This window comes from Nesoenas mayeri, assembly GCF_963082525.1.
Source record: "Nesoenas mayeri genome assembly, chromosome: 5".
Taxonomy (NCBI): Eukaryota; Metazoa; Chordata; class Aves; order Columbiformes; family Columbidae; genus Nesoenas; species Nesoenas mayeri.
This window is the reverse complement of record NC_137548.1, coordinates 40,239,392-40,264,597: the sequence shown is the minus strand read 5'-3', so window position 1 is coordinate 40,264,597 and position 25,206 is coordinate 40,239,392. Positions and strand designations below refer to the sequence as shown.

Genomic DNA, 25,206 nt, shown 5'->3' with positions numbered 1-25,206 from the left:
TTGCTTAATCTCTGCTTTAAAGACCACATACTACCAAGATTTGTACCCAAATCTGGCATGAACATTTGAGGTTGAAATGTCATTCTTATATGGCTGTATATGCAGATAGGTCCCCCTGTAGTTCTGTGAGTGCCTTTCCATTCCCTAAAACAGTGGAGAGAATTTTTTAAAGTAATCATGATTTGCCATTGACTTTAATCTTTAATGTGACAACCAGCATTAGACTTGAATTTTTTTATTTTTTTTTTTAACCAGCTAACGTGTGTTTATTCTGTATGGATTCATGTTCTCTGAATATTTGTTAATCCATTACCAAAACATTTGTATTTCTCCTTCTGATAAGATTTGTTAAAATATACTTTAAGAAAGTTTTGATGACTGAGGTGCCGAACAGTTTTTAAATCGCTTCCTTCGTTCCACAGCAGTTCGCAAAGCCTGAAGAATTAAATCTTTATTATTCAGGATGTTGTAGTTGCACAGGTTCAGCAATTTGTTGAAATTCTCTTCAGTATATGTAAGCAGACCAGTACCATAGGGAGCAATAGGGTTGGACACATCTACTCGTCCCTGCTTCATCTCTGTGTGACTACGCTCCACATCTGAAGTAAAAACAGCAAAGTTCAGCAGAGCAGTGTTACTGAGAGGGAAGACTTCTACCAGATAACGTAAAATACACAGTAACAGTCACAAGAAACTGAATTCCCTTAGGAAAATGGTTCAAGATTTAATTACTGTATAGACAATACACCCGCTGCACTAATAAAATCCAGTACTTTGCTGCTTGACTACAGTCACAGCTGATCCAGAATTGACTGGCAGAACACATTTTCTGTACAAAATGCTTTCCCTTCTAAATTCAAGTTTTACACAAGAATACCTCACTTCTGCAGATCTAGAATTCTGTATTTTTAACTTTTCCATGGGGTACTGCTATCAGATCTTCTTATCTACCAACTGGTAGCAAATTACACCAAGAAGCTCCTGAATTGGGAATTCTACCTCTCAGGTGGCTGGTATTTTAAGCACATGCAATAGGACAAATAAGAAGATGATGAACTACACGAGGTCTTTTCCAACAAGCTCATACAGTTCAGTTTTTGAGGAAGGCTTCCTGGATCCAAGAATTCCATACTAATTTAGTATGGACACCATACCAAACTGGCAACAAGAAAATTAAAGTTGGTACATGGAAAAGTATCTGTAAACTGAAACTGAATTTGACAAGTAATTTTTCTGGAGAGATGATTACATGTTCTGTTGCTGAACTAGAGTAAATAACCCAGCAACTTTTTGAAAATGACAGATATCAGAGCAGCTTGTTATCCTGGAAAATCCTTTCCTCATTATATGCTTTCAGCACCTTCTATTCTCAGTTTTTTTCATGTGAACGTACAAGAGGATCTGGCTTTATTAACAAAGTAAACACAGTATCTCATTACAAGACCATTAAGTGACAGTGTTTGTTACCAGTGGATGTAACTTACTAGCTGTCTCCTGTCCCAGATGCCAGATAATGGGTTTTGCCTCAAGCTACAGCTATTCTTGCATTTGATTTTGACACTCTTAAATTCAATCTCTGATTAGTTGACCAACACTATATTCATCACAACAGGACTGAGAATATGATAACTCAGCCAACTGAGAAGCTTGACAGCCTCTTGTTTCAGAAAAGGAGTTGATTAAATGTGATAAACTGGACATGACAACCTCAAAAAATGATTGGTTAATGCTGTTGACTTACTCGGTGCCTTGTATTTTTTGAAGGTATCACACACCAGCGGGAAATAGACCAAGACTGGTGCCTCTGAGCTGTCCTCAAACACATAGCATTCCTTCAGGTGTTCCCGGTCCTCCTGGCTCATCTTTGTGCTAGGGAATGGGATCCCCTGCTCCAAACAGTACTCCGAGAACTTGTCCAGTGGCTGGTTCAACAGAGGAAAGTTGCAACACAAAGATAGGTTGAAATAAGGTTACCAAGCCCCATTACTGATATTTTGCTGTGCTAGGCAATCTGAGATTGATTTATATGTTTACAAATAGGGCTAACTATGGACTAGAACAAGCATACCCTCTTGATTTTAATATATCCTGGGTAACAGAAATTTGGCTGATTTGCTGACCCTGCATGTTTTTAAACCAAGATTACTATTTTGTGAATTTCACATGAAATTCAGATCGTTGTTGTGATTTAGTGGGAACTGTAAAGGATTTGTATAAGGAAATTTTGATTACACGTGGTATCTCAGATCAATGGTTCTTTTATGTTTGCATTCACTACCTCTAACAATCAATGTCTTCATGTCCTCCTACAAATCAATTACATAAATTTCAATCACATACACCCATCGATGATTCTTCAAACACAGTAAAACAAAAACCTGACTGAAACTTATGCAAACACCAAGAGTCAAACCTAAAAGAAAAACTTCACATTTTCGTTCAAAAATAGTAAAAATATATTTTAACTAATTACATTGTAAAAGTTAGTTAACTAACTATTGAGGAACTTGATACCACAACGACAAATCTGCACAGATACACAGAATAGGTAATCTTCTATGTGTCTGTGTGTGTCCCCAGAAAGCTACTGAAAATAGCCCCCAGAAAGACAGTGACATTATGGTCACAGTGTTGAACAGTATCTATGATATGATCATTTAACTTAAAAAAACACAGACTGTTTTGGGAGAGTCAGGGGGGAAGAAGAGGAGAAATGTGGTAATTCAGCTGCTGGAATCATACAGATAAAGAATCAGTATTTCAAAACATCACTACTTCAAAACATACCAGAGTCTGTGATCCTCCGCTGTAATTTAAATGCAAAATGACATCCACTTTCCTTTCTGGCCTCAAAATGGGTGGGCAGCTGGTATTGATGAAGAAAGCTGTATCTACCAGCTTGAGGTAATCACCCGTTTCATTCAGCTGGTTGGGAGAAGAATCAAGCACAGTGTCTGAAAGTCAAAATCGTATATTATCAATTAATTACTGCAGGAGTAAGTCCATTTTTTTCCCAAATTAGCACAACAAGGATAGAAACAAGAAACAGCCCACACTGGTATTTGTCTTTGACACAAAGCCCACAGTTAAATATTTGTCTTTGACAAGTATCTCAACCCTGAGATCAGTAAGATCTGCTGGTGTAAATTTGTGGCTATTTAGCTTCAGTAGGAGCTGTAAGTCATTCTTGTGTGTAATTCCTAAGAACAGAATTCAAGCAAGTCTGCTGCGGCTTCTCCAAGACAGAAATAAGACCAGCAGTAAATCATTTGGGCATCAGCAAAACCAATTCCACAGTCATATTAATCAAATAGTATTAATCAAACTTTGCCTTTATGCTAAAACATCAAATATTTGTCCTCAGCAAGTTTCAAAGTTCAAATCACCTTCAAAGATGCATTTAAAAAATTAACTATTACCTTTCCACATGCAAAATCTCTCATTCTCTAAATACTTGTTATGTAGCTGCAAGCCCTTGAGGAAATTATGGTAAGTTGAAACCACAGGTCGTCCAGTCATCATTTCTCGAAGAGCATTGGAAAGGAAACCTTTAGGTGTGGATAAGGAAGTTGTCTGCTCATGAGGCTTCTTGGGCAGAGCAGGGTGTTCTTCTGTAGGAAGAATGAGAAGAGGGTATATGTTCGCGTTTGTTTAGAGTGCTTCTCTAATACTAACAAGGAAAGAGGGACTGAGCAGCCAAACCACCATCTGTGATGGAGTACATACACTATCTTGCAGATGGTTCTGGGCAGAGGTGGGTTTCAGTGTCACAGCATCACCTTGTTGTTCCACATCTGGCCTCTCCCTCCCCAAAGGACTCATGGTAACCTTCTTGTGACTAACAAAACTCCCAGGGATATGACACCATGAGCAGCATAATGTTTTTTCTTATTTTCCAGCAAAACTATTTCTCTTGTGTTTTACCTTCATTCACAAAGGCTTGGTGTCCTCTAATCCAGAAACAAGACACAAAACCTTTACCAAATTCCACATTTCAGACAGGTGTGAAGACAAGATGCAAGTGAAAAGTAATCCAAAAAACTAACCAATGTCAAGTGCAGTGTCTCGGGTCCATCTGTGCCAGAAGTCCTCTGAATGACCAGAGAGGTAGACAGCATCCATAAAACTCTGGGAAAATATATTACCCCATGTTCCTTGAAAGTTTAAAAAAAAAAAAGAAAAAAAAAAAAAGCATACTTAGTGTTACTTTGAATTTCTAGAGCACAGCTAGGTCAACATACTTGAATTCAATCTCCAGTCATTCAAATTTGCATTGTTTAAGTTATAAAATGTTATGAATTATAGTATGAATATCAAATCCCGTGCCATTCTACATAATGTCTTGCTTATGACTAGGTAATTTTAGAAACTTGGCTGTTTAAAAAAATCAGACTGTGATTTTAGATACTTCAGAAGATCAGTCCTAATGTGTGCGTTCTGTTTTGGTCTAACCTAAGTAGTTCAACAAATCAATTACATTTATCTCAGGAATTTTCTTCCTCTTTTGTAACTTTTGGATGGTTCATTTGACATTTAAATTTCATCAGACACATTATCTGTAGTACTAGTATTGCTACTGGCAGACCAATAGTTATTAGATGTGAACTCTGTGTAGCCAACTATTTGGTTATGAAAGTGAGTTTTTTTCCAAGATAGTAAATCACCTTCCAAGAAGCAGATGTGAGACTCTGGGATCTTCTTCATCAGGTGACCCATGAAGAACTCACTCCCAAAATCCTCTGAATGAACAAAGGCTCCATATTTCAGGAAACCCACCTCATAAGGTGTGAACTCCACCCACTCTGCAAATGAGGCATCAAGAAGGACTTATTGCAGCCACCTGAACACAGCTAAAAGTAACAGCTTAGAGAATCAAAAGCTGGGCAGGAATCTTAACAGCTGAAAGAGACTGTGAGGATTTCTATGATTGTGTATAATAAACATTACCTTTAAAATCCGAAGTGCTAAAGTCATCCTTGACATTGAGGGACAGATATATGGGCAGAGGATTCTGCCCCTGATCTACTGCCAGTTGCTGATCAGAGAGTTTGTGAGTAGTTCCCTATTTATAAAGAACAGAAGTCATTGCAAAAGATCAACATGATGCATGGACTAAATACAGTATCTAAGCATGGACTATCAATGAAACATCTCCTAAAGCTCAGCAGATTTTGTGCTGTGTACTTTGGTTGTTTGACCACACAAATATGTTCATGTGTTCTCTGTCATCAATCTTGACAAATTATTATCACTAATGCTTCCAGAAATTTTGGAATAGAGGATGGAACAAAAATGTGAGAAATTTGTTTGTGCAGCCACTGGGATATGACTTGCTTTAAAGTAGGATAAAGATATTCTGTGACTCTGTGACTTAGCTAACTTGAAGATGCTGCAGATCGAAGTCAGCCAAGGCCCATTTTATGCAATCCAGAATCACAGAACAGCTGGGGTTGGAAGGGACCTCTGGAGATCATCTAGTCCAACCCACCTGCTTAAAGCAGGTTCACCCAGACCAGATCGCACAGGAACACATCCAGGCAGGTTTTGAATGTTTCTAGAGAAGGAGACTCCACAACTTCTCTGGGGAGCCTGTTCCAGTGCTCTGGTGCCCTCAAAGTAAAGAAGCTTTTCCTCATATTCAGTTGGAACCTCCTATGCTTCAGTTTGTGCCCATTGCCCCTTATCCTATCATTGGGCACCACTGAAAAAAGTCTGGTCTGGACTCTTGATGTCCACCCTTTAGGTATTTATAAGCATTGATAAGATGCCCTATCTCAGCCTTCTCTTCTCCAGGCTGAACAGACGCAGCTCTCTCAGTCTATCCTCATAAGAAAAATGCTCCAGACCCCTAATCATCTTCATAGTCTGCTGCTGGACTCCCTCCAGTAGTTCCTTGACCTTCTTAATACAGCTTTTTTTTTTTGCTGCTATGGCTATATATTGCTATGCCTGACCTTAGGTCTATCAGAGCCACCTCTCCTCTATATGTTACTAGAATGCTCATTTGATCTCAAATTAAAGATGGAAAATCAGTTTTATTAACAGCTTGACTCTCTAGATGCTCAGACATTTCCCCTAGATGCTTATATTTTAGGTTTATCATTTTATTTTTCTTCTAAAAAGCCAAAGCAAAGACAAATGTCTCTGAAGTTTTGACAGCCTTTCCTGTATCTGACTCTAGAAATTCAGACATGAAAAGTTAGAAATTCTCTGGAATAAGGGATGGATCTATAATACCTGTTCATGTAGCATACTGTCAATGAAGAGTCCCCAGAAATCTGCAAAGGACAGCTTGTGCCCCTCTTCCTTCCTTTCACATAGCTCCTCCTCATAGTATTTCATATGATCCAATGAGAAACACTGCAGCTTGCTCTTGGCCACATTTTTCCTGATATCACAAATTGGGTCTCTGAGATCCTTCTGTGACCAGTTTGCATCTTCATATAACTTTGCCATGGTCCTGGGAAAAAGACACATAGTGTGGTTTGTCACTGGTACATGAAAACTCATGGGATTATATCACATATAAGCATTTTGTTTCAGGTTACATGAGGCTCTCACCCTCCAACTTTTACCTTGGAAGACCAGTTTAAAGCTCTGGCAGAATTTAGACTATACAACTATATTTTTTGCTGCAGGGAAACATTCAGAATAATCCTAGTTTGTTTCTGCTCAGAATCAAGAGAGTAATAAAGGAACATCCCTAACTTAAGTTTTTACTAGAATTACCCTTTGATTGTCCAGGTTCAAGCCACAGTTTCTGTTTGAGGCCAGTTTTAGAAGCTGTATGAAGCATTAAGCGGGAGTTTAGCAGCAAACATTGCTCTGGATAAGTGCGAGAGCTCCTCTCCTTGGGCATGCAGCAAACAAGTCACCTCAGACCCTTGGCACACACAGACAGAGCCGTTCTGCTTGAGATTCCAGTTTCCAGAGTTCAGGTAGAATCGACTCATCCCTTTTCATCCCCACCCTGCTGATTCTAGTTCTGCTTCATATCTCTTTTTAGAGCTGCCCTCCAGAAGCAAAACATTGTAAAGTCCTAGCCCCCTGCAAGTCATGCAAGAAAGTCAACATTGTGTGTGTGACACTCTGTGTTTCTCAGGGCTTTTTGTTTAAATTCTCCTTTTCGGAGCTGCAAGAGTTAAGTCCGACAAACGTATTACAAGATGATTTCTGAAGTGTTACTCACAATTAGATAACCCAAGAGATATACAAAGGAAGGGAAAACAGTATTTCCCTACATTCATTTCCTCATTGCTCTCAAGCATGCTTGGGAGTCAGGTCTGTGTCCTTTCAGAGATTCAGTTCCCCATGTCTCCAGCTGCATTGTTTCAGGCAGCATCTTCTCTGCCTCATGATTAACATCTGATTTGTCTACACTGGCAATCAAAAGGTTTACTTCTCCCCCAGAAAGTAATCCCCATTTCTGACATTACCAAGAAAATGCCAGCTTTTTGGCCTATCAGGTCCTGTTTAGTCCCTCATTCATAGCCATGAAGGACTTTCCATTCAAAAGGAAACACTGGAGCACCTCTACCCCCTAATTAACATAAGAATAATTTCTGCCAGGTAACTCTGGAAAAGGACAAATGGAACCAAGTCATACAGATTTTTCATCAAAAAATACACATTTCCCCTCCGTGCTGTGTGTCAGGCACCACATTTATGACAGAAACAAGTCCAGCCTCCAGGGGAACTTGAAACTTATGACATAGCAGAAAGGAACATATCTGAGCTACTGAACAGCTGTGGGTGTGTTTGTCAACTATGCTGAAGTGCAGGGAGATACTGGTAAACCATCCTGACTTGTGCTCTTTTCATTTCTGTGCAGTTATAGAAATACAGTAGTTTTCATTCAATTTGTCTCATATAGTTGGGGTAGATAAGAGCTACCAGACTGAGTGATGTCATGAAATGGGTGAGCAGCAAAAGGAAGCCCAAGGCTTGAGTCTCAGCATCATGCTGGATGAAATAAGTCAGCAAGGCAATATGCTTCACCAGGTTATCAGTCTGCTAACACAAACAGCAAGCACAAGCCCAACTCTCCTTACCATGTTGTGGCAGATAAACCACTGATGTATGAGACACAGTCCAAAACACCTAACTCCTGGAGACCCAGAAGACTGCCAAACAGAGATGTCACAGACCGTATTCCCCCTCCTGTGGTCATGACTGCAACCACTGGCACCTGCTCAACACACAAAGGCACCGAGTTGTTCATTACCAGATGAAATAGAGAAGTGATAGGTATGCAGAAAAAGTAACAGAAACACCCTGATTCATGTAGGTTTGGACTCAATTCACTCTCATCATTGCAGTGCTTAGGTGTGTGTTTGGGTTGGATAAACTCTAGTGGGACTTAACAAATGCTGAAAGCATCTTCCTGATCTGTGATGCTTTGGTAAATCAGAAGCTGTAAGCATGGCTCTTGTATGACATAATCTGTCCTCAGATTTACAAAGAGTATTTTCTGGATGTTTTTCATTTTTCTTGCTTCTTTCCCTCAAAACACACTTTAAAATCCTGAGTAAAACTGAGTTCAGAAGAGCAGAGCAAAAGCTGTCTGCATAATTTTATTTTTCTTCTAAATTTAAATACAACAGTTACTATTCTCCAGGCAGATGGTGCCAAGCTTTATAGATCTATTTTAACATTCTCTTTGTCACCTAGATTACCTCCCCCTTCCCTGACATCAATGCTATATGCAATTTGGCCTTTTCTCAGGGATACAGCAATTGTGTTAGCCATCCTCCCTTTGCCCCATAGGTAGCCCTTAACAAAAACTGAGACAACATATTTATTCCGTTTTAGGAACATATCTTGCCATTAACTTTAATCTTGTCTTCATTGCATTTTACCATCTACTTTGGGAGTTTTGTTTTTTAATTAATGGAACACTCTATTCTCATTTAATAATAACAAGTCATATTCTACTTGTTATTTAAGTTTATGAGAACTTTGTTGACAAATGCTGTCCTGCACACAGCATCATGTGATGGGTGTGCTGGGAGTCAAACAGAGCAGTGGAGGAAATCCCATACAAGCATATTGTCCCAATTGCAGAGGGGTGTCTCCTTGACTCTTGCTCCAAGCACCACAGATCCGTAGGAGATTACTGTCATCCAGTAACAAAGCAGCTACCTTTGAGTCCAGGGATCCCCAGGAGAGGAGAAAGCAAGAGGTAACACATTTAAAAACACACAAGACACATGTTGTTGCACCAGTGTGCTAAGGGACAATCACAGACTTCCCCTCTAAGCCTTGTGCAGTAGAGAAGGAGAGAGTTGTCAAACTCTCAGCTTGGTTGTACAGACATTCATCTCAACTAATACATCCTTCAGGTGACCCTGAGTGAGACTGGAGGTTGGCAGAGAATAAAGGAGCTATAAGTGACCTCCTGACAGTTCCTCTTTTATCCTCTTTGCCAAAAGTTCTTGGATAAGGTTTTAGGTGCAAGTGACAGTCTGGCCTACACATTTTAGTCTAGAAGATGTGGAAGAGCTGTATGGGTAGTCACGCAAGTACATCATATCCACTTTGTTCAAAGTGAGACAGAATCCCTTAAGTTCTCAAGATGCTGTCCCACATACCTCATCCTCCTCCAGATCTTCATCTAGCTGAAGAACATTTTTCAGAGCAGCTGCAACCACCTTCTTCCTTTTACAGATGAAATCCTGCTCCTCTGCGCATAGATCAAACCCCAACCGCAAATCTAAATTCTTGCAACTAGAGCATAAGAACAGAATGAGACATGTTACCTGCAAGTAATTTCTAGAGCTACAGCTTGAGACATCAAGCAAAAACAGCAACAACAATAAACCAGTTTAAAGGAAGGTTACTTCCTTCCTCTATGCAAATGAAAGAAGGTATATGAATATTGCAAGCCCTATACTTCTGCCTTCATGTGGAGATTTTAGACCAGAATCATGTCCTGAACTATTTCATGCAATCATGAGGAAGTTAAAATGAATCAAATTCCCTGCTGATTAAAATCAAGAAACATAAGGGAATTCAAGCTGTTTCACACTGAGCTCTGAAATTTGGACACCTCTTCATGTTCTCTTGCTCTGTGTATGTTTCCTGAATAGTAGGATGGGCCTAAGAAGTTACATAAAATTAACACACTTTAGGCAAAATGAAACCCTAACCTGACCCTAATACCTTGTAAGGCTTATCTTTGCTGAGAACTTGTGCTGTAAATACTTGAATCAGAAGATGCCTCTTAAGTGGATCCCTTCGTATCTGTACATGATTATGAACATCACCATGTGCATCATTAGTTCTATAACTTACATTTTCACAGGGCTACTGTTTCAGGGTTTTTTCAACCAAAATATTATTTTGCCCCTTTTGTGACTCATGTTTACTATTCAGTAAAACCTCTGATTATCATCTCACTCTGCAAATTAGTGCTTGCAATGTAGCTTACTATTCAGTGGGGGGTAATGTTGCCCTTTGGAAAATCACTGCAAGCAAGCTAGTTTACTGTCCACTTGTTTAATTGAAATACAGCCTGCAGAGGACCAATAAAATGGTAATTAACAGTATTAGAAACATGTTAGAAATGCGTTACATGTTGAAAACATTGTAAATGGTTATACTTCATTACTACCTACCATCTATTCTCTGCTGAACTCCTACCGGCCAGTTCAAAAGCATGTATCATTTTATTAACTCTTTCCCATATTTTAGTCGTCTTTAACCAATTACAACTTTTATTTCTAGTTCTGAAATTAGCTAGTTTAAGCTGTAACTTCCTTCCTTCCGTCTAAAGATGATACTAGGAAAGGATAAGAGATGGCCTAAGTAATAATTCAAAAGAAATAAAAGATTTACCCATCTTCTTCCTTCACAGACACCTCATAAGATTCACCCTGAGAATCAAGAATGAAAATATCATAAATTTTAAATAGAACTGAAAGTTTGCAAAAGCAAGTTTATAGTATTAGCAATTATTCAGATATATAGTCTAGTGATAAATCTTTGGTCTATTCTCAGGCCTTCTGCACACACTCACCACTAGATCCTGCTTTTAAAATATTTCTAAAGTAATCAGCAATTCCGCCTGTACTACTTTTTCCCTGAATATCTATCTATATCTATCTATCTGTCTTTACTTTCAAGTGTATGCAGACCTGAACATGCATATACTACACTAGTAAATTGTTAATAACAGACCAGATATCACATATATATAGCTTGTTGAAATAATTCCAAATGCTGTCAAAGGTTACTCACTCTCATCACTGTCACTTCCTTTCTCAAGTCCAGAGGAGGCAGAGGCACAGCCAGGGGACTAGGTACATCCATTTTTCTACTAGTTGAGCCATGCTGAATTAAAGTGGGAAAAAAATTGTTATAATGGGTAAAATTTACTAGACAAAGGCTAATTCATCAAGTTTCTCTCAAAAGTTACTTTAGCTGTAATCACCACTCGTAAGCAAAACATACACCACAGAAAAAATGCTCCTTTGGCAGAGTCATGTGCAGTCTGGGTTGACTGTGCTTGATGTAGTGGAACTTGGTGGTTTTGCTGCCTCCCTGGCTGCAACAAGGATCTATGCAAACATCCTGGGTTTCCTCATAGGATCCTTTCACTGCAAACGTGAATTCTCTTCCTAAGAACAAGGGGCAAACCACAGAGAAATGTTAACTGCATCTAGCCCTGAAAAATAACAAATAAATATGTCTCAAATAAAGTTTCAGCCTCAGTGCAGTCAACATTAATTTGGGCCACAATGTTTTCCTCTCCCATAATCAGTGTGAGCAAGAAACAGATGGCACAAGCAGCAAAAGGCCAGGGCAGCTTTGCAGCTTCTCCCCTGCCGAGTGACGGAGAGCATGTGTTGGACGAGCGTTCACAGCCCCAAGTTACCACCATCATCTTTCCACTCCTGATAGTTGTGTCTCCCCTCTTTTACTTTCTGTTCTCATGACAGGTATTTCTGTTCCATCACACTGCAGTGATGTTTCTGAGTCTCCCAGCCACCTCCACAGTTTCCCTTAAGCTACATAGTCATGCCATCTCCAGAGGATTCTCACTATTAGTAAGTAGATTATTCAGTAAATGCCTCAATCCTCAAGCAACCATGATGCAAATGGAGGATGCTAAAATGGATCAAGTCTTTATCTAGATGCAGCTGCAGCTTCTATAGCACAAAAAACGGTGACAAACTATTTAAATCAATAGCCTCACTTGTGTAAGGAGTCTTCATTTTTGTATCATTGACCTTTACTTCCAAACAGGAAACTTCACGAGACTGGAAGAGATAAGCAATAAAATACTGGTCATGGAAACAGTTCAGGATCCTCACCAGGTATCTAGGGGTCCTGTAAAGATACAGGCTTTGCCACAATGTCCTGTGAATATGAAGAAATTGCAGAGGCTGATTCTCAGCTTGTGGAAATCATGCAAACAATACTGTGGTCAATGGAGCTAAGATAGCTGGGCATCTGTCCCATTATATTTAAATATCATTAAATCCTCAACAGTTAACACAATACATTTTTCTCACCATCTAGACCATGCATTAACTTCTGTCTACAGAGGAGTGAGCTGAAGGGCATCTACAACTCTGCAGAACAACTGAATGCATGGGCCTGTATTTTCATACCTTTGGGATGAAGCTGAAACTTCCCAAGAGATTGCTTCATAGCAGCACAGGAGCATCGTACAGTACTTTGGAATGGTGTGATAAGAGCTTTCAGCTCCAAGGTAGACATTTGGTAAGAAACTCTGCACTGACATTGGATTCACTCCCTTCCCAAGTTTCCCTGTTACTGACATTTCATTAGTGAGCAGCTCACCGCCATTGTGGCAGAGCTCTGGTCCAAGTCTCTCCCAACACAGAATGTACAACAAACATGACTAAATTCAAAAAAGTACATCCATACCAGTACTTTAGCTGAAAAAGAGTAAGGTCTGTGCCTAAAGGCATAGTTCTTCCAACTACATCCCTCAGTTCTTTCCTACTGTAAGAACATAAGTATAAAAAAAATTAAACAATTACCACTAGTACGCCATTAGTAATGATGTTTTCAGATACACCTGGACTGAAAAGCAAAAAGGAAAAGGCTTATTTAAGGATTTATGAAAAATAATCATTTAAATGCAAATAGATCTCTGAGCTCAGTTTTTCTAGCTTCCAAGTGCCATCAGCACTTCCATCTTTCACTTGAGTTTCACACTTGCTACCAGGCCACAGTCCCATAGACCCTAGAGACGCTCCCCGTTTCTTACCTCCTCTGATCAGCATCATCTGTCTTTAGGCTGAATTACAAAATAAACATCCGCCCTTAGCTATAACTAGTGAGACTGTCACTCAAGGAGGCATTTCACCAGATTCAGGAGAGAAAAGCAACCATGGGAAAGATGCTGAGATGGAATGTCTGAGCACAGATACATGGAGCAACTTCTCCCATGTTGCATTATCACAGTCTAAAATGTGAAAGTTTCTGATGTCAAATTCTGTAACATTTAGGCTTTACTCACATGTTTTCCAGTAGAAATTCCACTTCTAGTTCTTCCTGTTTCTGAAAATAAGATTTATTTATCATTTAAGGAAAATGAACGAATAAATTTTTTACTTTGCTAGAGCTCTGATGATTTTGTATAACCCTCCTTTGCAAGGTTTTGCTATGTCCACACTCTCTGCATCATAATGTAAATGGATAGACCCTTCTTTGGCCACCCTTTTGTTTCATATCTCTCCACTGCTCTACTGTTTACACACCAACTGTCTGCCTAAAAGGAAGAGGAGAGTAGGTATCATGGAACGGGGGGTAAAGGTCCCATTATTCATTTATTAGTAGGATAAGACACGGGTCAATGAATACTGAGGAAGGGAAGCGAATGATGCAGGACAACATACTCGAGAATAAATGTAGCCAGGTGGTGAGTATGTCTGGGTTAAAACAAAAGAATCCACAGGGTATAGTTACTAAGTATTTTAAAAAAAAAAAAAGGTGAGAGAAGAAACCAACTTGGGAAATGAAAATTGCCAGAGTGAAGGGAAGAAGAGAGAAAAGGGAAGACTGAAGCTCTGAAGCTGTGAAGGGGAATAAGGGAAAGAGCTCAGGAGGGTCAAATCAAGGTGAAAAAAAAGGGGGAAAGTGTAAGAGCATGGAACAGTAATAGAAGACAAGAGTAACACACAAACAACAAAAGAGGGGATGAATAACTGCATTACTTTACTGCAGCCATTTGCTCGATCAGTCTGTATGGGACACAGCCAATCCAGGAAATACCATACAAAAACGTATATCTGATAAATCTCTTATACTACCCACAGGGAGGAAAACACTAATTAGTGGAAGATATAAATCTCTTTCTTACAAGTGGCAGTAATTTTTTGCATTCATATTGAGAAGAACTAACCTTTACTGCCAAACAACCCTTCAGTCTGACTGCACAGCATACTTTAACTTTGTGAAGAGATTGTGAAATCATGCAAACTCTGATAATGTAGCTGCCGAGGTAAAATCATCACTACAGTAAAGGTGAAAAGTGTGTATTTTTGTATTTAGTAGTTCTTGTCAGTGAATGAGACATCTCAAGTGGCTTCTCTGATCTGTGGCGTGCCACCCAGCAGCAGGTGGTTCTCCTTGCTTATTTCTCCAGAGTCTCAGTTTCATGAGAATTAAGGTGGTTGCAACAGTTGTTAACAGAAAGCTGATGGATGCATTTTAGAAAGCAGTCACTGTATAGAGATGCAAGACAGACTTTTATCAAGTACCAGATTGTGACCACGCTGTACTATCCAGACTCACTGACAGTCTGTTCCAACTTTGTCCAAAGAACAGCACAAACAATGTTTAGGAGACCCTAGCTCATAACATCTGTCTAATTGTGCCTGCCTTGAGTTCCCATCTTTCTTATGCTGCTGTACATGCACTCACACAAATTATATTTCTATTAAGTCCCACTCACATTTCTGTGGGTGAAAAACCTGGAGCAAAACAGTGGAAAGGCTTGTTAGACCACACAGCGAGGAAGAGGAACAGCAGGAAGAAACCCTAATGCTCAACATTATCCATCCAGTCTCCTCAGCCCTCTTTTGAGATACCTTGGTAGAAGAAAGAAATCATTATGGGCAGAGGTGGTAATACCGTCTGTTATTAAGGTTACACTGAATGTCCCACTACTAAGTCACTTCAAATTAAAAAAAAAATTAACCCTAAGTGCTGTAAAAATCCATGTACAGACCATAATCTGTGATGCTTCATTGGTGGCCTGGGTAGGAGTCATTATTCGAATAAATACAGCTTGACCAAGACATTCCTGAGACACAGCTCACCCTGTCTTATCTCCCCAACTTCCACTTTGCTGAGCCAATGGGTTAAGCCAACTCTGCAAATGCCTCAGGGCAAACTCATGGCTCGAATCAGAGCTCAAATGATCTCAGTCACATGAGGTTTATCCTAAGGAAGGCTACAGCCATCTGGAACAAGTATATTGAAATATTTGTTAAGGATTTGCTTTCTAGAAGAGTAATTAATAAACACTCTCCAAAGTGATAGTAATATAAAGAACAGGCAAAAGTATTTTCCGGACAGCCTGTCTGACACAGTGGTTTAGAAATGAACAGAGCACTTGGAGTTCCTAAGAACTGTGAACTCACACCCTCATCAGAAGTGTGAAAAGGTCCTGAAGTCTCCTACTACACAGCCTCTAAACAGAGAAGGTGTTGTATTTTGGGGAAAGTAATCTGAGTACATATTTTGCTCTCATAAAGATGGTATGATTTCTCCACCTGTTCTCTCAGCAACTTCACCCACTAAACATTTCATAAGAAGCTCTTTATCCCCTCTTTAATACAACCAAACACAATATTCTTTGAGACATATGCAGTAAATAAGACTCCTGGGCCACACATAGACCTAGAAGAAAAGAGGAGACTCTCATTCATCAAGCCTTATCCATTCTATGCTGGCTCAGCCCCCCAAAAGAAGTTTGTAATCCTGTAACAAAAGATCACAAGCAGACTTCCTGAGAGTTTTTAATTAAAAAAAAAAAAAAAAAAAAGTTGTTATTTACCAGAAAGAGAAAAAAAATTTAGATATTTTCATATTTTCATGAGAATATGTAATCAGTTACTAAGCATATTACCTGAAAGCATAGGACAGAATCCCTGGTGAAGCTGACAGGAAGCACCCCCTGTGAGAGCTAATGGCCAAAGGGCTGGGGCAGCTGCCAAGAGAGGGGATAAGGTTTGTTCCCATCCCAACCCTGTCAGTCCTCTACAACAGTGACAAGATCTCTAACCATCAGCTTCTTCATTTTTGACTCTTGCTCTGTTTTTTTCAAAAGACATTTTAGAGATCTCAAAAAAAAAAATTCAGACTAGGGAAGCCATTTTGCATCTAACTGCAATCGCAGCAGGGGGTGACTGTTTCTGGTCCCTCCTAAACACCAAGCATTTCACTTTATGCTTTAATGAGGTCCTTTTAATGAAGTCATTGTGTGCAAAAGCAACTCTAAAGTTTAATATAGGCAGTAAATTGGGAAAAAAAAAAATCTAATCCAAAGTATTATTTTATGTATTCACTTAATTTCACTCGTATTTTCATTTCTCACCTCCGGATTCAACTTAAAATTCAGTTGAACTTTTTCTCCCGGTTGGATTTTAGCTACATCAAAGCGAACAGTCAAAAGCTGGTCATCTGGTGTGAAAGTGTCCTCATCGCAGACTGTCAGCTCCAGGATGTTCTGAGAAGAGATGTAGAGAAGAATACAAATGCCATATTCTGGGACTACTGAGCCCAAAAGGAAGGTCTAGCAAGAGTCAGCATACAGCCACCACATTCAATGCAGACAGATTCCTGTGATGGCATGGAGCTCAGATGTTTGCAGCAAACCTCTGCTCAGATACACAGTCCTTGATGCTCAGCCTGCAAAGTCAGGGACTAACCCCAGCAGAGGTAAATCATCAGATTTGGCAATGAGCAAGAGTTCATAAGAAAGGCAGCGTGACATGCATGATGCTAATATGCACTGGACAGAGTGGAGATTACACCTGTTCTTTATCATGATCCTTCATCTGTGGATTCAAAATTACTATCTATAGAAATTAGAGCATATCAGCAGCAAGTAACAGAGGGTAAACCCTTAGCCCTTTACAAAGGGAAGATAAAGCATTTTAAATCTTGTTAAAAGTTTTTAATTTAAATTGCTGTGCTTTCCCTTGCATTTCCTCAGGGGTCAGATTAGCCACAGTTGTGCAAGAACATGCACTACTATTAAGCCAAAGGAAACTGACTCCCTGTCTACATCTTGTATCACCTGCACTTGACTTTATGCCAGATGATCCATAATCTTTTCAGTTTACACTAATTCAAACTATGGGATGGGTATGATTCTGTTATAAGTTTATATATCAGACATGGGTTTGATTTCTTATAGCCTACCAGGCTTTCTGTTTAGTGATGTAATGGTTGGTATTAAAAGCTGGGGTTTTTTCTTTCTTAAAAACAGCATTGAATTATGGTACCTCTCATAATTTACAATGTCATTGTTACAGTATAAAGCAGATATTATAAGCCCATGGCAACATACAACAAAAATGCCTTCAAGGTTGCATATAAGAAAATATTACTTAAACTCTAAGGAATTTATAAAACCTCCCATCCAGTTCCTGGGGTTATAGTGCTTAAAAGATAACAGAGAGCATTCAGGGCACCAGAGAATCTATACCCAGGCTTGTATATTTACTTTCTGGTAGGAAATAGCTCCTCTCATGCTGTCTCTGATGCTTTCTGCACCTTTCCATTGCCATCCCGTTCCTCTGCATAACTGAGTTCAAGCCTCTGTGTGAGCCTCAAGGCTCTCATAAAGAGTCTGCATGCAGCAGGTGAATACGTCTCCTTTAGAAAGCATCTGCCCACTATCACAAGTACAGACCCTACCTTTACTTCACTTTGGATCATGAAGTGGAAGGTTTCATTCCAGACAGGGTTTCTGCAGTTACGTACAGTTCTTGTGCGGGCTTCCTGACGTGAAGCTGTTGGCAGCCACAGCTTCACGTAGCAGTCAGTTAGGGTCACTGTGTTAAGAAAAAGATGTATGGAATTGGTACAGCTATACTTTTTTTATTATGACTTTTGCCCAATCAGGGGAAAAATATTAACTTATGAGGTGCCTTAAATATTTCGTTAGACACAAAGAAAACATTCTACATTTAGAGCTATTTAACTTTTCTATGTAAATTCATGTCAATTCCAAAAAGAAAAAAAGGTCCATTTTAAACCACTACTACTCTTTAGTAACAAAACCCAGAATATTCAATTTCAACAGCACTGAACTGAAACATTCTGTCTCTTCTCATTCTTTACTTCTGTTTTCAAATATTTGCCAGACTCCAAGTAAATTCATACATGACTTCACTTCCTGAAACTTCCACTTTTTATTTAAAAAAATAATAATAATTTGGCTTGGGGGATTTTTTTAATCTCGTCCTAGTTCTAATGCACAAGTCATTCACAGTGAAACAGCAATGAAGAGACAAACACAGCAGCACCCAATACAAACACTAATTTTACCTCTATTTTTCACAAAGATGCCCCTTTCAGAATGGAAATGGGCAACCTGTGGATAGAGACACTGAAGAGTTAAGGAATGAAAAATATCACAGAGTGACCAGGAAAGGGAAGGATAATTTCTTTCCCAACACAGAATTTCTATTCTATTTCTTTTCTATTGTTAACTCTTTCCTAACCTATTTTAATTAAGTCTGAACAAAAACAAATACAACTTATTCAGCCAAAATACTGAGACACTACTGTAATCCTAGCAGCAGGTGTACAAGAGGATTAAATTCAGGTGACAGCGACTTTCCTTGCTAACCTGTAAACACACCATCATTGATACTTACAGAGATCTGCTTTGCGGAGATTTTTCATGCTTATGATTTTTACAGTAAGCCAGCACAACTGAGGCACTTCTGACTGCAGAACAATGAGAAAAATACCTTAATTATTAGCAAATAACTCAGACAGCACTAAGACCACCTATCATATGGCATAGCAAAGAGGAAGACACCTAGAAAGTAAGTAACCATAGGCCATTCTCATATTAATGCACTGAGTATGTTTTCACTTTAATTATTTGAGACAACTTCTAAGAAGAAATTATTGTGATACAATATAATGTCATATTCCAGATTTTTTTTTTACTAACCAATTGTGTTTAACACTAAGGGGTTTTTAATGATTTAGGTTCTGGAGGTTAAGTTTCAATGCAGGGAGTAGTACAAAAATACCACAAGGTATTTTTCACAAAAGAAGTCATTACATAATTTCCCTTGTAAAATCCAACTACAAATCAAACTACAGAGTTTGCTCCTTCAGTCTGATTGAGTGCAACAGCTGACAGCAGAGCACTTCCCGCTGGGCCAGCTTGGAGGCCACAGGATGTCCTTCCTCCAGCAGGATGGCTGCCCATCTGCCACATAACATTACAGAACAGAAGCTCTCCATCTTATAAGGCCCCAATTAAGGTATCACTGCTAGTGGCTATTGTGGCTGTGGGATACACAACACCATAACATCCTGCACCATACCAAAATAAATGACCCTTTTTTTAGAAGTGAAAAGCCCAGTATGAGACCCCAGCGCTCTTCAGTCTCACCAGCAGGAGAAAGGCTGAAATCAAAGGCTTGGGGTCAGCATTCTTACATGTCCCCATGAGGCAGATCTAGCATTCCAGTACAAATTTGATATGATGTAAGGCAGAAGAAGCTGTGGTTTTGGAGTTTTTTTGGCTCTGTCTGACTAAAGATAGCCTGTCATCCATAGATAAGGTCTGCATTATTTGAAATGAAACCACATTAGCACAACATACAGAACTGATATATGTACACAAACCAGGAGCTGGATGAAGATCAGAACTGAAGAAAGCATCGATCAAAAAACTCTGAACTATGTAAGAAAATGGAAAGTTGCAAATACAAACTAAATTACATTTCTGATAGCATGAGAGTAAAATGGCCAGTGCATTAGATTATGTAGTTAAATCAAAGAAGCCAGAATAAAAGTTGTAATTGCATGAGTGCATACATGCACCAAATTTGATTCAGAAGACCCTAGCTTGTTCAGAACTTTTGCAAGAATAAATTATTTTAATTATTATTTTGAAAATATGTCCACATGGAAGAATACTAGGCTGATCTCCTTGATTTACCAAGGAGAAGCACTGATGGATAGCAATATATTGACTTCCCATAGTGTAGGTCTCTGCAGGGGAATATCTTGAAGGCTAGACAACTCTATTTTTTATTTTCTACCTCCCCCTCCCCATCACAGCTACACCAACCCAATACTTGGTTAGAGGAAAGGCAAGACAATCTTGAAAACATCAGAAGTAAAGTACTACATACAGAAGCAGTAGCTCCATTAATTAAATTGAAAGGAGCAACTAAACCTTCGAAGTATCATGATTTCTGAGAAACTGTCTCCTTAGGACCTCCTGGTATACTTCTCATTTTTTTATGCCAGTCTTCTAACAGATTAACCACCTCAAAAGCAGTAAGCCACCAGGCCAGATGCTATTTAAAGCCCACTGGAAAATTCCAAACCAAATAGTTTTCTCACAGAAAGTGTCATTTGAACAAAATCACCAGGTTTGGAAGAAACCCATCAACCTTGGCAGAATTGTTGCAAGTGGTGTTTCTGGAACTAAAGAGAATGAAGAGAATAGATAATCGGAATTGCTGAAAGCTCAACTTTTCACCCCAAATACAGATGATTAACTTTTCATCCTCAGCTTTAGTGGCATCCATAACCAAAAGTTCAGAGTTCGATACTCCTGTGACTAATGGTTAAAAAATATCTCCTCTTATAATTACAGTTAAGTTTAGGGAAACATGGGAAAGGCTGATGGAAGACTGCATGTAGCACAGCCATTGTTCATGCCCCACAGCCCTCTCCCTGCAACCCAGAAGCTGCCCTCTAGACAGTACCTTGTCTTCAGCGCTGTGAGGTCTTTCATGATCCTTCGTCCTAATTCCAGTCTTCCTGTGTGGGTTTGCTTGGATGAACTGATCCTGGGGACAAGGAGCCAAGAGAGGGACCAGCAATGAAACCTGGCAGTCAACAGCTCCTAGTTTTCAGTTTCTACTCAGAGTCATCATGGCAATAGCAAGGGGCCATACCAGTTCTCCTCTTCTTGATGGGATGCATCTCCATCTTACCAAGACCATCTGTCTGCTGCTCTTACTAATACATTTGCCCATTACAGACCCATTTGACATTTAAGGATCAAAATTCCCCGAGAATTTGCTTTTGATGAATCTCAACCAAGGCAGCCAAACAGATCCTCCCACCCACCATAGATCTTTCCCTTACCAAAGGTGAACAGGCTGATGATCCCATTAGTATCTCTGTCTCATGAAAAGCAACACTATAATGGTCTAGTCTGTATGTCTCACAGCTGGCAGGTGCTCCTGGACCACGGTATTTTCCAACCAGCTGAGGCAGGGAAGAAAAGCTCTATAGATTGACTCATAGCTCCACCTCCCACTGATTTCCAAAGCACAAATTAGGAACTTGTTCTCTGCCACATGAAGATTTTTTTTTTTCTTTTTTTCTTTTTTTTTTTTTTTAAGCACAACAGTGATTTATGGAAAAGGAGGAAATGGATCAAACATTTTATTGTAGGCTAATCCCAAAACAAAATAGTTATTCACCACCATAAGTTTTGAATAACCACACACAGAGGGATATCTTGGGTTAAGTGCAACCCTCACAATCTAGAGAAGACCTACCAGAACATTGCAACTACTGATACTTTCTCTAGTCCTAAAATTCATGCCTGCACTTTGGCAGCATCAAGTGGAGTGATCTGAACAGCAGTATTCCAGTTCCCACCAGCTCCTGCAGCCAAATGTGCTACTGCAAGGAGCACCAAGTTCACTGCAAATGACAGTCACAGAGTGCAGGCTGGCTCTCATGGGCCGTGGCAAATAGTTACAGAAAGCAGCTTGTAGCTTTACTTCTCTCTTATTGCTGTTACATAAGGGATGTTATGGGGTAAGGAAAGCCAGCAGGAGCGTTCATTATTGAAATGCTTTTCAGTGAAACTGCTGCTTTCAATTAAATTATGTTAGAAACACATATAAGCTTTAAAACAAATAACTACATTTTTTTTTCCAAAATATTTAAACATCCATGTTAAAATTGTCATGTTTGTTTTCTTTTTCATTTTAGAATAACTCCACATTATTTTTCTGTAATAGCACTCAATACACAATAGAAGTACCTAGCACCATTACTAAAATTCTAAAGTATGACAGAAGCTAGCATTAAACATTTTAAAAATCACTAAAACCAGCTGCTATTCAATAGCAAGAAATTATAGTTAAAATTAGTTTTTGAAAAAAATGTTTGCTTCATTTTTTAGAATACCCATGTTTCTAAGTCAGCCAAAAAAAACCATTTTTGAAGCAGGAGGGGAATTCTTATGGAAGAAAAAAATCTGACTTTCAATCATTTCTAATGAAAGTATCTGGCTACTCAAACTGTCTTGCAGAGGAGGGCTGCCTTAGGTAACGTTTCAAATTATCATTATACTTAGTCTGATCTTTCATAGACCCAGGCATTGAACATGTAATAGTTCCTGCTTTATGCAAAAAAAAAAAAAAAAGTGATCAATTCCCAGCTACTGGTTTCTCGCTGGGTTGTTTTATTTTGTGGAGCAGTCTTATTACAATAAAGATCTATTTCACCTTGATTGCATGACAATGCTCTTGAAGTAATGCTCCCTGATTTGAAACAAGAGATTCAACTCATGCTGTTACAAGAGGCTTGAACATGACGGCCTTCACATCACTTCGCTCAGGCTATGAAGTCATTTTCTAGCGCAGTTTGATGCTAGTACATTCTCTCCAGCTCTTCAAGAATAAAGGTTACCCACCCAGTTAGATAACATCGCATGCTCCCCACTCAACTCCCACCCTTTCCACAGTCTCCCCAGTTGGGCCTTTTGTGAATTTCAAAAATTAAATTAAGCAATATTAAATGCTCAAGCAGCTATGTTGCTATACTATACATGCTTGATCTACACATCATAAGAAGAAATCCAGCAAAACAGCTCTCTCCTGCGAAAGCAGACATAGCCCAGCAATAGTAGGAAGTTACCTGATGACATGATAGCATGCATCATGAACAGTGGTACAGGTGAGCCAGAAGTCAGGAAGCCACAGGCCACAAGACAAGGTAGTATTTTGCCAGTACCATTGTACCAACAGAAGCCTTCAGCATTACTAGTTGCATGCTGATAGGAGGCCTGCAGTCACCCAGCCACTTACATGAGGCCACACAACTGGCAGCACGGGTGCCGGGGCTGGCAGAGGAGCAGACCGCTTGCGGTAGCACCAGCACCGGCTCTGCAGCCTCTTGAGACACAGCCACAGGTGCTGGAGACTCCCAGTTGCCACCCAGATCAATTTGGACACAGACTCAGAGTTGCTTTCCTCTCACATAAATTTGAGATTGATAATCAGTGATATCTCCAAATTCTCACAGGTTTTCTACAGCTATTTAACATCTAAGAGAAGGCAAAGGGGGAAAAGCCCCCAGAGTGTGGCTCACAAACCTGGCAAGGCTGTTAACTTCTGATAGAAAGGTGCTGTGACAAAGAGCCAGAAAAAGCTCTTGATCTGAGCTCTGGTACACCAGTGCAGCCACAGGGTCCAACTTTATTTCTAAATATACTAACCATTTTGTTCTTCATAACCTCCCAAAGAAAAGCTGCCAGGCACCTTCTCTGAATACCAGACATCATTTACATGACCCAAATAAAACATCACAAAACTGAATCACTCATAATCACTTTTTTACCCAAATTCTGACAAAGTCTGAAGTGATAGTAATTGAAATCTGTAAGAAATCAGGTCTTCAAGCAATTTTCAGATCATCTGTTTAAAGTGTTCGGGACAGATGAAGAACAAGAGACTTAAAGCTGCACTTCTCACTTTGATAATACAGAGACCACAGGAAACAACTTGTGGGACAATAACAAATAACCAGTTTGACTTAATTTTATCTGTTGCACATAAGTTGCATAATTGTGTTCATATCCTGTTACAATTTAAGTTTTGTTCTAATATATGATTCAATATGACCAGAAAAAAATATTCACACCCACATCGCCTGTTTAGGACTTATTTAAAAATTAGTTGCATGAATTTGCTCAGTTTTTTCATAAGTACTTCAACACAATCTGAGGTGAGTTGACACAAGTGACAATGACAACAAGTGCACAAGCTGCTTTGTGTTATTGCTGAGGAAACAGCTCCCAAAGACTGTATTACTCAACAGCACCTTCCTCTCAAACAGCACTGCTAGAGTCAACCCCTCTTCTACTGCTGAGAGAATGCTAAGTCACAGTACTCAGCATCCACCTGCATCTTAAGCTCAGACCAGGAGATATCATCCATTTATCACTAATGTATAAGAGACAGGGTGGTCCCACACTGGAAGCTCTAAAGTAGGATCTACACCACCAGTCAAGCGTGTGATTGTGCGTGTGGGCTAACAGCTTCCAGCAATGGAATTGTCATGGTCCTAAAGCACAAGAAGACCTCGAGACATCTTCAGTGCTTGTTTATTATCGACACTTGCTTTTATTGTGTTTTTGATTACAGCTGTGGGCTTTTCCTACAAAGACATGGAAGTACAGAGATAAGTATTGAGTGTGAGTTTGTAGTTGCAACTGAGTCACCATTACTAGCTAATGAAAAGAAACGGGCTAAAATGTTCTCTGGTAGCACTTAAAAACTGAACTGCTCTTTGGAAGTGCTCAGCTCTCTCCAGAGACTATGATTATCATTCTGCAGCACTCTGACACTTTAGTTATTTACCTACAGTTAGAAGCTTGCTTCTCTCTCTCATTTTTAATTGGAAAGCATTTGTACACAGTACAGCAAAGGAAGGCAGTTAGCAGGTGTGCAGCCAAAGCATAAATGAAGTATTCAAAAAATCCCACTAACAATGACCTAACTCTTTATATACTTTATCTGGACAGTTATTTCTGCATGGCTGGCAGTGTGACCAAGTGGCCAACAGCATCCTGGCTTGTATCAGAAAGACACTGAGGTGCTGCAGAGAGTTCAGAGAAGTGCAATGAAGCTGGTGAAGGGTCTAGAGAACAAGTCCTGTGAGGAGTGGCTGAGGGATCTGAAGTTGTTTAGCCTGGAGAAAAAGAGGCTGAGG

The 25,206-nt window shown here is 39.5% G+C and overlaps 1 protein-coding gene across 1 annotated transcript; it reads right to left on the bottom strand.

Moving 5' to 3' along the window:
- Positions 1 to 21,366, bottom strand: LOC308040874 (cytosolic phospholipase A2 epsilon-like; the record flags this gene model as incomplete). The annotated part of the gene is made up of 21 exons (XM_080345254.1): positions 1 to 599; positions 1,742 to 1,922; positions 2,788 to 2,954; positions 3,420 to 3,611; positions 4,047 to 4,154; positions 4,665 to 4,802; positions 4,948 to 5,062; positions 6,238 to 6,460; positions 8,052 to 8,191; positions 9,591 to 9,726; positions 10,837 to 10,874; positions 11,239 to 11,331; positions 11,452 to 11,618; positions 12,197 to 12,260; positions 13,011 to 13,053; positions 13,493 to 13,533; positions 16,577 to 16,708; positions 17,905 to 18,041; positions 18,870 to 18,942; positions 20,955 to 21,038; positions 21,340 to 21,366. The coding sequence occupies 21 exons, from the start codon at positions 21,364 to 21,366 to the stop codon at positions 361 to 363; spliced, it is 2,538 nt and encodes an 845-aa protein (XP_080201380.1). The 3' UTR covers positions 1 to 360.
- Between the last annotated feature and the right edge of the window lie 3,840 nt (positions 21,367 to 25,206).